Source organism: Agelaius tricolor, unplaced genomic scaffold, assembly GCF_023055355.1.
Source record: "Agelaius tricolor isolate 1412-34295 unplaced genomic scaffold, bAgeTri1.0.p SCAF_79, whole genome shotgun sequence".
NCBI classification, from domain to species: Eukaryota; Metazoa; Chordata; class Aves; order Passeriformes; family Icteridae; genus Agelaius; species Agelaius tricolor.
Window position 1 is genome coordinate 682,144 of NW_027269339.1, and position 15,020 is coordinate 697,163.

General features: G+C 40.8%; 1 protein-coding gene across 1 annotated transcript; it reads right to left on the reverse strand.

Moving 5' to 3' along the window:
* Window positions 1-13,003, reverse strand: NIPA2 (NIPA magnesium transporter 2). The gene is made up of 8 exons (XM_071418256.1): window positions 12,746-13,003; window positions 9,670-9,726; window positions 5,810-5,873; window positions 5,239-5,454; window positions 3,486-3,542; window positions 2,618-2,708; window positions 1,895-2,055; window positions 1-973 (listed from the first exon to the last, which is right to left on the reverse strand). Exons 4-8 carry the CDS (start codon window positions 5,375-5,377, stop codon window positions 336-338), a joined length of 1,086 nt encoding a protein of 361 aa, XP_071274357.1. The 5' UTR covers window positions 5,378-5,454; window positions 5,810-5,873; window positions 9,670-9,726; window positions 12,746-13,003; the 3' UTR covers window positions 1-335.
* Between the last annotated feature and the right edge of the window lie 2,017 nt (window positions 13,004-15,020).

Below are 15,020 nucleotides of genomic sequence, written 5' to 3' on the forward strand. Positions count from 1 at the left end.
TGCAGAAATAAAGCCATTTATTTTTGATAAAACTGTAATTAGTGCAATACATCTTAAAAACAGAAGAATGAAATGAAAGTATTTACACATAACTTAAGCAACAAAACCAATTGTGGTCTGAGGTCATTTTAGTACTTTTTAAAGTAAAAGTAAGGCAAATAAAAAATATTTCAGTGTTCTTTATCCAAATGAATCAAACTCAAAAATCAACGATTGTCTACACATACTGTTAAAAAGTACATGACTTTCCAGACAAGCTCAGACGTTTCACAGCAGGAAAAAAAAAAATCCAGGGTTACAGAATTGTTCTTTTCTTAAGTAACACGTAGATATTTTCAGAAGGCTGACAGGCTTCCATTTCTTCTGGCTGAGAGACTCTCAGTGGATTGCATTTCACCTAGGCAGGCAGAACTTTCTTCATCATCATTAAAGCTGTCATATGTGCTCAGCAAAGTGCCATTGGCTGCTTTATCATCCTTCCGCAGAGAGAGGGGCAGGTTTGCTAGGGTGAAGTTAACATCTTTGAAGGCATGCAATAAAAAGATCCCCACAATTATAGTCAGGAAGCCACTGAAGGTGCCAATAATGTCATCAGCCGCCATGTCTTGCCATTCCTTGAAGAGGATGGCAGAACAAGTTAAAACAGATGTTGTGAAGATTACATAATATATTGGAGTCACTATTGAAGTGTTGAATATATCCAGAGCCCTGTTCAAATAGTTGATCTGCGTGCTCACACAGACAGTAAGGCTTAGCAGCAGAATCCAAGACAACGGATGCTTCAGCACTGGTTTTCCTGCAAAAAGTTCCTTTATAGCAATGCCCAGACCTTTGACACAGGAGACTGATAAGGCTCCAATTACAGAGCAAATTGTTATGTACACAAGAATGTTGGTCTGTCCATGGCGAGGTCCCACCACACATATTAGAATTAAAGACACAATGACAACGAGCGTTGCGAACACCACAAAACCTGTGGTTGGAGGAAAAAAAAATCTTGTTATTTATAGACACTAATGGACACAGTTGTTACTTATGGACTCTATTTATCAGAAATATTTATCTTAGAGGTGCAGGGAAAACACTCATTAACAATGGGACCAACTCAGCTTAAACAGAGGAGTTCAGGATGTTTCTCATTATTCCTCCAGCATCACAGTTTAAATGATTTCAAAGTGAGCAAGCCAAAGCAAAGGCTGTAGCTCAGGCTTGATGTATTACCAGTCTATTGGCAAGACTACTACAGGATGAGATTGCTAAACTGCCTTACACCCAAACTCTGAGGTGTAGATGCCACTGGACACAGGCTGAGTCTGAACTGAGTCTTTTTTAGGCAATGATACATTTTGGCAGGTGGCTGTATTCATCAGCAGATTTCCAACAATTAGGTCATTCCTTAAGAACAACTTTTTAATCTCTGTGTTATTTCCTCATGTTTAAGATGAGAATTGCCTTTGTATAAATAGTATTTTGCACATGTGCATTTGTGAGTGCCTCATCTTCCACGTAGCAGCTCATCTGTAAGACTTCTCAGAAGGCACCACAACACCTACCTTTTCACTTTAAGGACAGCTCAAAGTTGGGCTTAGAGATGACACACTTCAATCAAAATTTATAGAAATTTTGTTTATCCACCTGTGCTGCTGCATTTGTTTAAACCATCACATCAGTGGTTGCCATCAAGGCACTTTATTCAAGGCCAGACAAGTTCATCTTGCCATCATGCAAAGCTCCCTATGGAATTATGTTACAGAATTCAAATCTCTACTTTATTTGGACTTGTCTACATGAAGCAGACACAGGCCATCTTCCTGGAACTTGAAAGTAGCAGTAATGAAACTATAAAATGAAGAAATGATGGGCTGTGTACAGCTCAAGCCAGTATTTTTCTTACCTGGATCACCTAGTTTGTGGGACATTTCATCCAAAGTTTCTACTTCTTCCTCTTGTGGAGCATGAATTACCATCACAGTTGATCCCAGTATACTTAACAAACATCCTATTTTTCCATGTAAATTAAGTTTTTCATTTAAAAAGAAGGATGACAGAATGGCACTAAGAAATAAAAAAGGCATCAACAAACATGGGATTAGTAATATTAATTTGCTCATCAAGTTACAGGTTGTTTTGACTGTATACAAGTCACTTTTGACTGTACAAGTCACACATATACAACCTGCAGCTTAAAAATAGCTATTTTCTATCTTGAGATACTTGCTGTGAACAGAACTACCTGTTAGTATTTGGCATCTCTGCCCAGAACCCCTTTTTTATGTTGCCTGCCAAAAAAATGTGATGTCTGAGAACTTGCAAAAATAATTTTACTAAGTCAAAAATCTTTACTTAGGAATGAAAATACTGCTCTGCTGTGATCACTATGTTTTTGAAATGCAGAAGACAATAGCTTTTTCTGGAGATGGACATGTAGATGCATTGCTGGAACCCTTCTGTATCATAGCCACTACATATTTGGAGAAACTTAAAAGTTATTCCTGATGTTTATGAGCACTCTATTGTGAAGAATGCATTTATTACAGCATAGTTCAGTGACATATTTCTAAAGAAATATTTTACTTTTCTGTCTCAAGTCACCCTGCTTTCTGTTGGTGTTTCTTACCTTACAAGAACACTGAGAGCTCCCAGAGGAGTCACTAATGTAGCTGGTGCAAAAGCGTAGGCAGCAAAGTTCGCTACTTCGCCAGCTCCCACTGCAGAGGAACAGCAATCAAAACCCAGGAGTTAGGCTGCCTCATGTAACAAACCTCTGATCAGGGCAAGTGTCCACAGTGTTCATGTAGACACAAACATGCAGCAAGGGAACAATGCAAAATTCTAATGACAGCATTCAGCTAACAGTACTAGCAGAACACACCCCTGCTCCTGACCACCACTATTAGATTTTAAAAGCAGGCTGTGGAACTACATACAACAGGTATTAAAATTAATTTTATCAAATCAGAAGGTGTTTTATTTTAGTGTCCGTGCTGTAGCTCCCCCCAGCCTGCCAGCTTGACTCATGAAGTTCTGCATGGAGAAATCTGCAATAGCAGATATAGCACAGCACATACAGTAAGCCAGTTACCTGAATACAGACAGTAAGTTGACAGTTCAAGCAATGAAAAAAATTAAGACAGGCATAATCCCAAAATATGCTTCCCTTCAAAAAATCCTATATATCTATGCACTTCTCTGCTAAGATAAAAACCAGAATGCATATGGGCAGCAAAGACAAAACCAATGTCTGCCTAGCTCCACTGCACAAAGAGGGCAGTTACATTAAAGGAAGAGCTTCTGATGTAAGAGAAGTTACATTAAAATCTGAACTGCATCCATCGAATCACAAGGTGACATTTCCATGTATTGCAGAAACACAATCTCTTTCCCTTTTTTGTAACCATGCTGCCATCTGTGGCATAGTTATTTATTAAAATTATATAATGCAGATTGCATTTTTGACACTTAGATGAATAATTTTTGATACTTACTTGAAAGAAGTCCAGCCCACCACAGCCATTCCTTAAGGTATGCATGACCTCCTTGACCTAAAATTGAAAGAACATTGTCTAGTCCACTAAAAACATTGACACCCTGTCACTTATAACACTGCCATGACTTAAAATAATTTTTGCAACTCATCCCCGTAAAAACATGAGCAGCCTTTTGGTACCTAGGCTCTCTAGGTAAAAGGGTTGAAATCAAAGCATCTTCAGTTTCTGATGTACCTGTGCCTCCTACAACCAGTTATTTTATTTCTTTAGTGTTAGAAATGGCACTGATGATTACTGCATTACCCTGAGAAACAGGGTTCTTTCAAATTACTGAAATTACATGAAAAGCCAAGTTATGTGTCTCTTTACTAAGACTGCTGCTCTGCAGAAATTGTACATGGTTTATATGTGGTTGATTACATGTGCAAGCATCACATTTTCTCATTCCAAACCAGGGTGCATGAATTATGTATCTCAAGATCAACCATCTTTTAGAAGCAAAGATGACAGGTACTGAATAAAAATATTCAGAGTCAACCTTCTGAATCATCTGAGGATGCTGCAACTATCCTACCTAAATTTATCTTCTTTCAATTTAAAACCACTGCCCCTCGTTGTGTCAATACAGACCCTGGTCAAAACCAAACCAAAAACAAACCCAAAACCAAATCTCATCTCTCTGTCCCCCTTTAGGTTCTGGAAGGTGCTATAAGGGGTCCCAAGACCCTTTTCTTCTCTAAGTTTAACAATCCCAGCTCTGTCAGCCTATCCTCAGAAGTTTTCTGTCCCTTTGGTCATTCTCATGGCCCTTCTCTGGACTTGCTCCAACAGGTCCATGTCCTTCCCACGCTGGGGATCCTGGAGCTGGATGCAGCACTGCAGGTGGGCTCTCACCAGAGCAGAGCAGAACAGAGGGGGAGAATCCCTTCCCTTGCCCTGCTGGTCACACTTGATTTGGACACATTTGGCTTTCTGGGCTGTGACTGCACATTGCTGGGTCACATCCAGCCTATCATGTGCCAGCATGTCCAAGCCCTTCTGGCCAGGGCTGCTCTCCATCTGTCCATCCCCCAGCCTGCGTTGATACTGGAGCTTGGCCTGACCCAGGGGCAGCACCTTGCTCTGGCTCTTGTTGAGCCTCCTGAGGTTTGCACAGACCACTCCCCAAGCCCATCCAGGTCCCTCTGGATGCCACTTCCTTCACTCTAGAGCATCAACTGCGCCCCTCAGCTCAGTGTGGTCCATGACCCTGCTGCCAGCACATTCAGTCAATGCCACTGTCTGTATCACTGATGAGGATATTTAATAGCATTGCTTCCAGTATGAACCCCTGAGGTGCACTACTCATCAGTTACTACACGTGACTTTAGTTTTCTAAAACAATCTTCTGACGCCCAAACATGGTTGAAACTCTCTTAAATTCACTCATTCAGGAGCACAGACGTAGTTAAGAGTGCTGCTTGCAATTTGCAAGTACAATTTAGACTTAACTGACATACAAAGGAATCCTTTGACAAGTGTCCCCAGAGGGCATTACATATGCATTAAATAGCATGTGTCACACACAGAGTTGAGGGTATCTGACACCAGAGAAAAAACACATCAGCTCTGTTTTAGGTTTCATACACACGTAACAAAAACCCAAGAAAGTCAAAACAACATCATTAGTTTGATGAACTAATGAACAGAAGCAACCTTCTGTTAAACAGCAAAAGCTAAACATCAGCAATGTATTAAAAGATGTATTTACCTGCTCTCATGGAGCCTTTCCTGGCTAACCGGAGGAGACCTTTCTTTTTCAGGATGAAACTTCCTCCAATGAAAATGCTGGAACTCATAGCCAACACCAGACCAATACAGAAGTCATACTTCCCACGAGTTTGGCTCATCTCGTAAACTGCTGAACACTGTCACATTGATCAACGAGGAGTACAACTTCTGATACTCAACAGAAAATGATGCAACACTGAAACATGAGCAAAATAATCACATTAGGATTAAGCTGGAAGAAAAAGGTGCTGTATAGGAAAATCCTCAACAGCTCATGTGACTGGTTCTCCTGCAAGTGGCTTCTGCAAGGAGTGATTAACAAAAATAAGGCAATCTGAAGCATGTATAAGCTTGCACTAAGGATGAGTAACTAACAAGTCTGAACACAGAGAAGGAAGAGTTTCTGACCTGGTATATAAAAACTGAAACCCAAACAAAAATTCTTTGAGAAACTTCAGGGACATTTTACAAATATGTAATTTATTTTTCTTTTCATTGAGTATGCAAATCTGTGTCTGGCACACCATGATACCGACCAAAAAATGACTTACATTGAAATCAGCCTGTAACAGAGTTTGAGAACAGTTGCAGCAGCATTTCTTCCATATAAACTCCCTAGAAAAATGAAAGGGAGTATTAGAAGGGTGTTTAATCATATAGCCATTTTCATAATACAAACAAACCTCACATGCATGCACATGCAATTACTCTTTAACAGGAAAATTTGGCAAGAAATAAGTCCTTTGTTAAATTATTTTACACAGTTTCCCATACTTGTATGAAGTACCTTTCAATACTGCTTTTCCCTGTACTTTTATGCTTTCAACTTTGATTAATTTGCTGTACCTCTAGGAAAACCTAACAGAGAGCTACTGGTAGGTTAGCATTAAAACTGAGCACAGATCCTTTTACTTGCATCCAGTTAGGCTGTGAAAAAGTAAAGGAAAACAATAAGCACTCAACATAGCAATACTCAAAATGCTGCATGAGCCACAGCTCAAAATTCTCAAATCCACTTCCCTTAATCCTTGCACAGAAATTTTAACATCTTATTTTGTAGGAGAAGCTAAGTAAATGATCTACAAGAAAGTGCTTTCACTTTCTATAAACTTTTAAAAATAAACTAGATTCTTGCATGACACAAAACCACCTAACAAATAAAACCAAGAAAGACAATTCATCAGTGTGTGAGACAGACCAAACCCAGCCACTTCAAATGCATAAAATATCATCCTGGTTTGAAATTCAAACAAGATTTTCAGTCCCTTGATGAAGTTTTTTAATGCAAGGAAAAGACATAAGATTTTGCGGCTGTTCTCTGCACCATCTGTTGTAGCAGGTGTAAGGCACTCTGTTCAGGTAATCGAGCTAAGAATGCTCTTCCAACTCCAGCTGGTGCAAAATGTGACAGTAGTACAGCATCACCTGGGGGAGGAGGGGCTGGTTTTGCTAAGCTTTATACTTTACCAGTTTTTTCAATAGTTGCTACTTTAGCTATGCCATTATTAATGGGATTTATTTTACTAGTGTAGCTTTTGACTAAAAGAGAACTCTCCATATTGGCAAAGCCACTTTTTTTTTCTTTTCCTCTCTCCTTGGCTTGCATATCTTCACCTACACTGACAGAGGAAAAGAGCATCAGTTAGTCCCATCCTGACACTTCCACCCACTGCATTCCAGAAACAAGGGAAAAGCACAGGCTGCTTTTCTTTGCAGCAGAGGAAAAATTAGATCACAGAAGAATGAAGAACCTTGTGTGCTCACAGGTAATTTTATGAATTTAGACTTTAAAAGGTTGCTACACTTCAAAACTAGTATTTCTACTTTCCCCCATATCCCAAATATGCTGAAGTGCCCTGTGAACCACTTTGTTAACCTTGTAAACAACTCAAATCTCAACCACTTAAATTACATACATTCAGATAAATTACTGCTAGCTCTTCCCATCAAATTTATTTGTCCTCACAGACACAACCAGCCCATTGTTACTTTGGCTGGACTGCCTTGTTTCCACCTAAGGTTTATTCAGATGTCTACAGTTGCAGACACATGTCACACAGTCATGGTGGACCCAGTTTCCCTCTGAAGAGATCTGGTTCCCTCTGTATACAGCAGATGTCATTTGCATGTGCAGAACTGACATGTGGAAGGTCAAAGCAGTACCAGGCACTGGAAGTTTTACACTTTAGGAAATCAGGACTTTAATTCTAACCCTAAGACTTACTAAAAGAAGAATTAATGCATGCTTATAAATATAATCAAGAAAAATTATCTACGGGCATGAGAAAATGCCATGAAATGAGCAGTTTCTGGAATAAATAACGCCTCTCATGTTTCTGCCTTGGGACATGCCAAAGCTGTTGCATTCCAGCAGCCAGGGCCACTACTAGGTTATAAACAGAGAAGAGCCAGAAAATGTAGGAGTTAAAGAAAGCTGGCAGTTGTGCAGTGCTGCAAAGGTTCTCTAATCAAGTTCACAGCTGATTTTAACACATAGAACACTTCATCCACTCAAGACCAGCAGTGTCATGGAGGCGTCTTAGTTTCCTGCTTCTGCTTTACTTCAGAGAAGTAAAGAAGGGCTGAGACTCTCCTGCTCACAGAAACTACAACATCCACCATGCTTCCAAGAGCCATTCCTTAATGAATTGCCTGTGGATCTGCTGGTGTCATGAGTCATAACTCTGTGTGCAACAGTGCAATGACAGATCACAAAGGGGCTGGGTTTGAAGGTTATCAGACAGGGATTGATGGAGAAACTCAGAATGTGAAAAAAAAAAAACTGTGGGAGATAAACAAATCCAGATTAGCCACAAAGTTTTTTTGCTTATTTTCAAGATGTAACCAAATGTATCATAAATGCTAGCAAGATACAGACTCTCTGATCTAAAACACAGGATAACACTTCTTTGCCTCTTTGCTCAGAAGTCATTTTCTCTCAAAAGCAGCACAAACACAGTGCTCCAAAGATGTTACATTTATTGCAGCAAGTGACCTCTCTGAATATTCAGAAACATTAAAAGTGGTGTAATGAGAAGAAGTAATATTTTACATTTAAAAGCAGGTAAGCATAAATAAGAATATGGGAGCTACCAGCCAAAGAAAATTAGTATCACTTCCACAAGCTGTACATTGTATGGAAGCAATAATAAGAGCTGGAAAAGGCAGACATGGTGCATTGTTCCAACTTTGCTTACTTGGCAACAAGCCCTCTAGAGTTAATAAAAGACTTACAAGAAACAATCTAAACATACACTACATTATTTAAATTCAAGAATCTTTTTTAAAACCTGCTCTTTTCAGCTATGATCAGGATGATGTCATTAAGCAAGAAAAAATGACCTTAACAGGCCATTTACTTCAACCCTCTGCCATCTACTACATAATTCACTGCTGCTCCTCATTATAGGTAATTCAGCCAAGCTTCTCCCACAAAATTCTTGTAAAGGAAACTTCACAAACGTGGCAGCCATGCTTTGATGCCATTAGGAACTCTCATTATCCGATCATCTTCACTTTTACTACCAAATCCCACTGCTGGAAAAAGATACAAGTCCCTTTATCTTTGAATCCCCATATCAACATTACCCTGCAGGTGTCTCCTGCTGTGCCACCCTCTGGGTCCTTTCCCAAAAGCTTTTTTCAAGTGCAATTTCCAAAGCTGTATATAGTACTTCAGCTTGAGTTATTATCACTTCTGCAATAAGTGGTAGACTGTATTTCTTTTTAAGAAACATCCAAATCAGGTGGGTTTTTTAGCCCTTTTTCTGCAGTCACCTACTGTTGAGTCATTTTCAACTTCTCTATTGGTATAACCTCCTGCACTTGTATAGCAAATTACTCCTGCCTGGGTGTAATATCTTCCATTTACTCCTATTAAAAAACATCTCTTTTTTTAGAAATGTTTCCTGAAAACATTCAATCAAGGTTACACACTGGCAATCCTTCCCTGCCCAATGTTACTGATTATTTCTCTGTCTTTTGAGCCAGATCAATAACATTAAACAGCCAAAGATTCAGACATGATGGAAGATTTTTGAACAGAAGCCTGCTTTGACAAGACAATAATACTCCAGGTACAGCCATTCTTTTGAACTGTTCTATGGTATTTTACTGTCAATTCTGCTTAAGTTTTATGTTTCTAACATTGGAATTAAGCACCTATTTAATGCCCTTCTAGTCATAAAGCTTGTCAGGGAAGAGAAGGAGGTTGAATCAACAAATTGCTTTAACAAATACACATTGACTATTATGTCTCATGTTGGCTATTATGTGTTCCTTTCCCTTCCACAGCATTAAACTACATGAAACAAACATTCCCTAACAAAACAGAAATCCAAACAAACATTCCCTAACAAAACAGAAATCCAAATGTTTGGTGATGAGCCTGTAGACAGCTCATTATACATACCAATTTTGTTCAGAAATCCAGAGGCATTCACTTCTTAAGTATTTGGAAGTTAGGTTTCTAAAACAGATATCAAAAATAGCATTAATTGGCATGCTAAGAATTTGGCACAAATATTATGTCCATTATTTCAAGACAATTTAATTTTCATGCATGACACACAAGACCATGTCCAATGTATGCTTTAAAAGGAAGAGGATTTTGTTTCAGAATATTTTGAATATTTGAATTTCAGAATGTTTTGAATAACAAATCAGTGTGATTTTAGATTTGATCTTCCTTAGATACAGCTTGCCTGAAGCCATAGTTATTTCATCCTTTTGTTTTTCACTTCACAAATCAAAGAAACTAACCTGTGATCTAAGTTATTCTTTGGAAGGTACCATATTAAAGTTGAACTGAAATACTTTCCTAATTCTTTCAGTTTCATTCTGTAACTAAAGTGCTAAGGCACTTTTATTGCAAAATAACTACTATCAAGTTTTAATTATTAGCTTTGATATGGTCAGTTTTCAGAGGATGTTTATATAGAATCACAGAATATGCTGAGTTGAAAGGAACCCACAAGGATCATCAAGTCCAGCTCCTGGCCCTGCACAGGACAGCCCCAAGAAACCCACCCTGTGCCTGAACACACACAGGTTTAAACTCTGTCAGGCTGGTGCTGTCACCAGTGCCCAGTGCCCTGGGGAGCTGTTCCAGTGCCAACCACCCTCTGAGCAAGGATCATTTTTGTAATATCCAACCCAAACCTTCCCTGACACAGCTTCAGGCCAGTCCCTTGGATCCTGTCACTGGTCACCAGAGAGAAGAGACCAGTGCCTACCCCTCTGCTTCCCCTCATCAGGAAGCTGCAGACCCTGATGAGGTCTGCCCTCAGTCCCCTTTTCTTCAGGCTGAACAGACCAAGTGGCCTCAGCTGCTCCTTATACATCTTCCCCTCTACCCCCTTCACCACCTTTGCAGCCCTCCTTTGGAGACACAGAATGCTGGGGCAGTGGGGAGTATGAACACAAAAATGATCTTAGATTACTAAATATACCCCCCCAAATACACCTAATTATTAAATGCAAGCCTTCCTCAGTCATGTTCCTTCCACTCACAAACATATCTTTTAAACAGAGGTACAGAGAGAATACTGAAGGACAGACACAACAGAGTATCAGGATAAAAGAGTTCAAACCTCAGTCATGTGCACCTTTAAAAGGCCAAGATGGATGCACACAGTACCTACAGATTCTGTACACACTGTTCATGAAACAATATGCTCAATTTTGTACTGCACATTTACCCCAATACAGGATACAGTTTTCCAGCTCTGCCAAAGTTAAAGACTGCCTAAACTTATACACATAATTATTTACATATTACACATAGGCAAGCTAAAATCATATTTATGTTATATATATGCATATATATATAATGTTAGAGGCACTATCACATGCTCAGAAAGCAAAACATACATTAACTATCCTACAGCTCTCTATTTTAAAAGGTTTAGATAAACTGTGGGGAAAATTAATACTTTACAGCAGATTTCTATTTATAAAGCAAAAGCAACAAGCACTTCATCTTATGAAACTAGGAGGAAACAAAAAAAATCCACATTAAAACCTTTTCTTTGCATGTGCTATTTGTAATTATTCTAAAAAAACTTGACGTTTAATTAAAGCACTTCCCCATAAAGCTAAAAAGTATCTTCACTATAACAGTGTTATTCATTAACTGAATACAAACTACAGGCAGTGCTTTGCAACTGATACTGCATTGACTGTTTTTAGGGAAAGCTATCAAAATACACTAAAGATAAGACTTGCCTCATCTTTGCTATACAAGAGTTCCACTCTTGTGGGAGGAATAACCAGCACAAGGTCACTGAAATTCCACCTTTGGTATTTTATATGGGCAGTTTCTAATTTAAGATAATCCAGGAAGGTAAAGTCCAATCTATACATTAGTCACAGCTACTCTTTTGACAGGACTGACAACCCGATATAACCTGCTTTCTTGTCACCAGGATTTTATCATCAGAATGAAGTACTTCAACAAAAGCAGAACTAATGTGACACTGAATTCTAAATACAATGATACCAACAAAACCTATGGAATAATTTTCTATGGATGAAGCTGTTACCTTCCGGGGGGAAAAACCCTAACTGTATACAAGGCACATAAAAGGCTTTAAGATAGAACCACAGTGATTTACATTTATCACGTTTTCAGAACAAACAATGTTAAAGACATTGTAGTGAAATAGAGAAACGTGACTGCTTGAAAAAGATTGGGGAAAAACATGGACAAAGGACTTAGATCCAGGCAATATCTTCACAGTGTATGAATGAACAAAAATCTTCACTCTGAATCACAGAATCAACTAGGCTGGAAAAGGCATGTCAGATGGAGTCACACCCATAACCCGACCACCACTATGTCAACAGACCTTGGCACTAAGTGCCATGTCCAGTCTTTTCTTACACAGCTCTGAGGACAGTGACTCCACCAGGTACCTCCCTGGTCAACCACTCCACATCTCATCACCCTGCCTATGAAGAAATTCGCTGTAAAGTCCAATCTAAACCTCCCCACGTCAGCTTAAGACTACAATGAACTACAATGCAAAGCTACGACTACTTTTTCCACGTCAGAATGATGTACCAGGGCTCTGAAGTTCTGGAGGTGCTCTGGAACCATACTGCACAAGACTCAACCTGGGATAACTCAACCCTGGACCAAACCGAAGGCAAACCATTTATCTCCCCGGTTAACCACACGCACCCCAGTACGGGGCACAGCGGCTCCGGAGCACGGGCAGAGCCAGCACAGTGTACCTGGATAACCCCGCTCGGTGGGAGAGCCCCGCAAACAGCCCGATTTGGAGCTTTTAACCTCGGCCCTCTCAGACCAAAGCAGCACAGGTTTCCCACTACGGAGAAACCACCTTTGGGCCCGGAGCCCCGCGCCCCCGGCCCGCTCGCTCTCACCGAGGGCCCTGCGCCGAGCGCTCCGCGGGGAAGTAGCGCCGCCTCCCCCCGCCCCCGCGGGGCCGGCTGGGCTCCCTCCCGCCTCTCCCCGCCGTTACCTGCGCTCACGGCCCCGCTCACATGCCCGCCGGGAGCGGCGAACCAAGAGGAGACGGGGGCGGGGGAGGCCGGAGTGGGCGGCGGGAGGGGCCGGTGCCCGTCCGCTCCAGCGCCATGAGGGGACGAGACAGGACGGGGCGGGAGGGACCGGCAGCAGCAGCGCAAGGCGAGGCGGTGTCCCGGGCTCGTCCGCCCCCTCCGCTCCGCGGTTCCGGCAGCGGCCGCCGGAAGGGGCGCGGCCCGGGCCGAGCCCCGCCCGCCGCGGGTCACATTGCCCTTCCCGCAGCGCCGCCTTCCCCGGGCTGGCGGCGATCCCCGGCCGGGCTGAGTGCCGGCACACCCGCCGGGCTCGCTGCGGCCGCCCTGCAGCCGGGTAGGTCACTGCCGCCACCCGCCCCTGCCAGCATCCGCGCTGCGCGGATTTTACACTCACAGAAAATCGTAAAGTCACAGAATGGTTTGGGTCGGAAGGGGACCTTGAAAATCATCTAGTTTCATGGCGTGGACAGAGACACGTTCGACTAGATCAGCTCGCTCAAAGCCCCATCCACTCTGGCCTTTACTACTTCCACAGATGAGACATCCACAATTTCTCTGGGCAACCTGTTTCAGCTCCTTTTCACCCTCACAGTATGGAATTCTTGAAATCTAATCTATGAAATCTATGAAATTCTTGAAATCTAAGCTATGAAATCTAATCTAAAATATGCCTTTTGTCACTTTGATACTGTTTTCTCCTGCACTGTCATTACATAAATAGTTTTGCCCCATCTTTCCTAAAAGTTTCCTTCAGGTGCTGGAAGGCTGCAATTAGGTCACCCCGAAGCCTTCTCTTTTGCAGGCTGAAATAAACGCAAGCTGTCTGCCATAAGGGAGACACATTTTACTGGGCCAGGTAAAGGGAATGGTTAATGAATCAATTTAATCCAGGTCATCCACTCCCAGCAGTGCTTTACCCAAACTGCTCTAATCTTATACAAAGTAAATGGATAAATAGTTAGACAAATATTTGTCCTCACACACAAGGAGTCTTTGAAAGTCATAACAAGCATCAGGCTCAGAGGGTTCTTTGGTTTCTTCATGACTATCTCTGAGCATGCTTTACACAGCTGCCTTGTAACATTAAGTCTGAACAACCAACACTGCCAAAATACCTGTGGTATCTCCTTATGGAAGATGCAGCTCTTTAAACTCAAGATAGTTTTGTCACATCCCTTAGTGACAGTAGTTCCTATTTTTTCAGTCTTCTCAGGATTTTTGTTGACATTATCCCAGTCTGCACAAGCAGCTGCTTCATTTTTGCAACACCTGGAAAGACATGGAAACAAAACCAGTCTTGGCTTTCCCTTGTGGAATACCCATGACAAAGCCACTCCTCATCACATTACCTGCTGTGTTATATCTCATTAAAAATGGTCCCTTGCTCTGACACAAAAATTACATTTCTACACCACCCAAAGCACATGGATAAATGCCTATTTTATTCTCTAAGGCAACATTCCATTCCCCAATATAAAACTATTCTAGTATTCTTGACATGAACTTTGCACTTAGAAAATAGTGTTATATGTGTATGTATGTATGTATGTATGAAAATATACTTTAAGATAAAAAAGCTGCTAAGCAATTTACAGTAATTACCTACATACTGACACAGTAAGACACTGGCTTTTCTGTGTTTTACCAAAAGATATCAAAACTGTGAAGTCTTTGAAAAAGTTAACAGCTGGTGAAAATAATTTCTCAAATGGATTAAAAGATTAAAACCTGTGCCTAAACCAGTACAGTATAAACAGAAGCAATTAAGTACTGATAGCTAGGTTCAAAGCTTAAAGGAACTAAAGAACTTCATGTGCCTGTGATCATGCCAAATGCTGATAATGTGTATATGTACATATTCCTGAGTTAAGAGTAATGACTGAAGCAAGTCAATTTAGCCTTCCCCTTCCACTCTTGTCTCCCTCTGCTCTCCTCCCTTCAAAAACACCTCTCAACCAAGCTAAAACAATAATGAATAAATACCTGAAAATATTCACTCTAATATTAACCTCTAAGCAGTTTAGACATTTGTGGAACTTCAGTTGTTCTGTTAATCCCCTCTTGTGTTTTTTCAGCTGTTAGTTATGCTTAAACATACATGCAACTGTTCAAAGTACAAATTCAATGCTTTGCATTTGGCACAAAATTTGGCACAATAAATATTTATTTCAAAGCTGGGGTTGTGCTCAGTAATGGAAAATACTCCAACTATCTCAGAGTAATTTACAACAGCAC

Coding starts and splice junctions, on each gene's coding strand:
- NIPA2 (XM_071418256.1), bottom strand. CDS start 5,377: ATGAGCCAAACTCGTGGGAAGTATGACTTCTGTATTGGTCTGGTGTTG. Junction 2,056..2,617: donor GCTCTCAGTGTTCTTGTAAG/GTAAGAAACACC, acceptor TTTATTTCTTAG/TGCCATTCTGTCATCCTTCT. Junction 974..1,894: donor CCACAAACTAGGTGATCCAG/GTAAGAAAAATA, acceptor CTCCAACCACAG/GTTTTGTGGTGTTCGCAACG.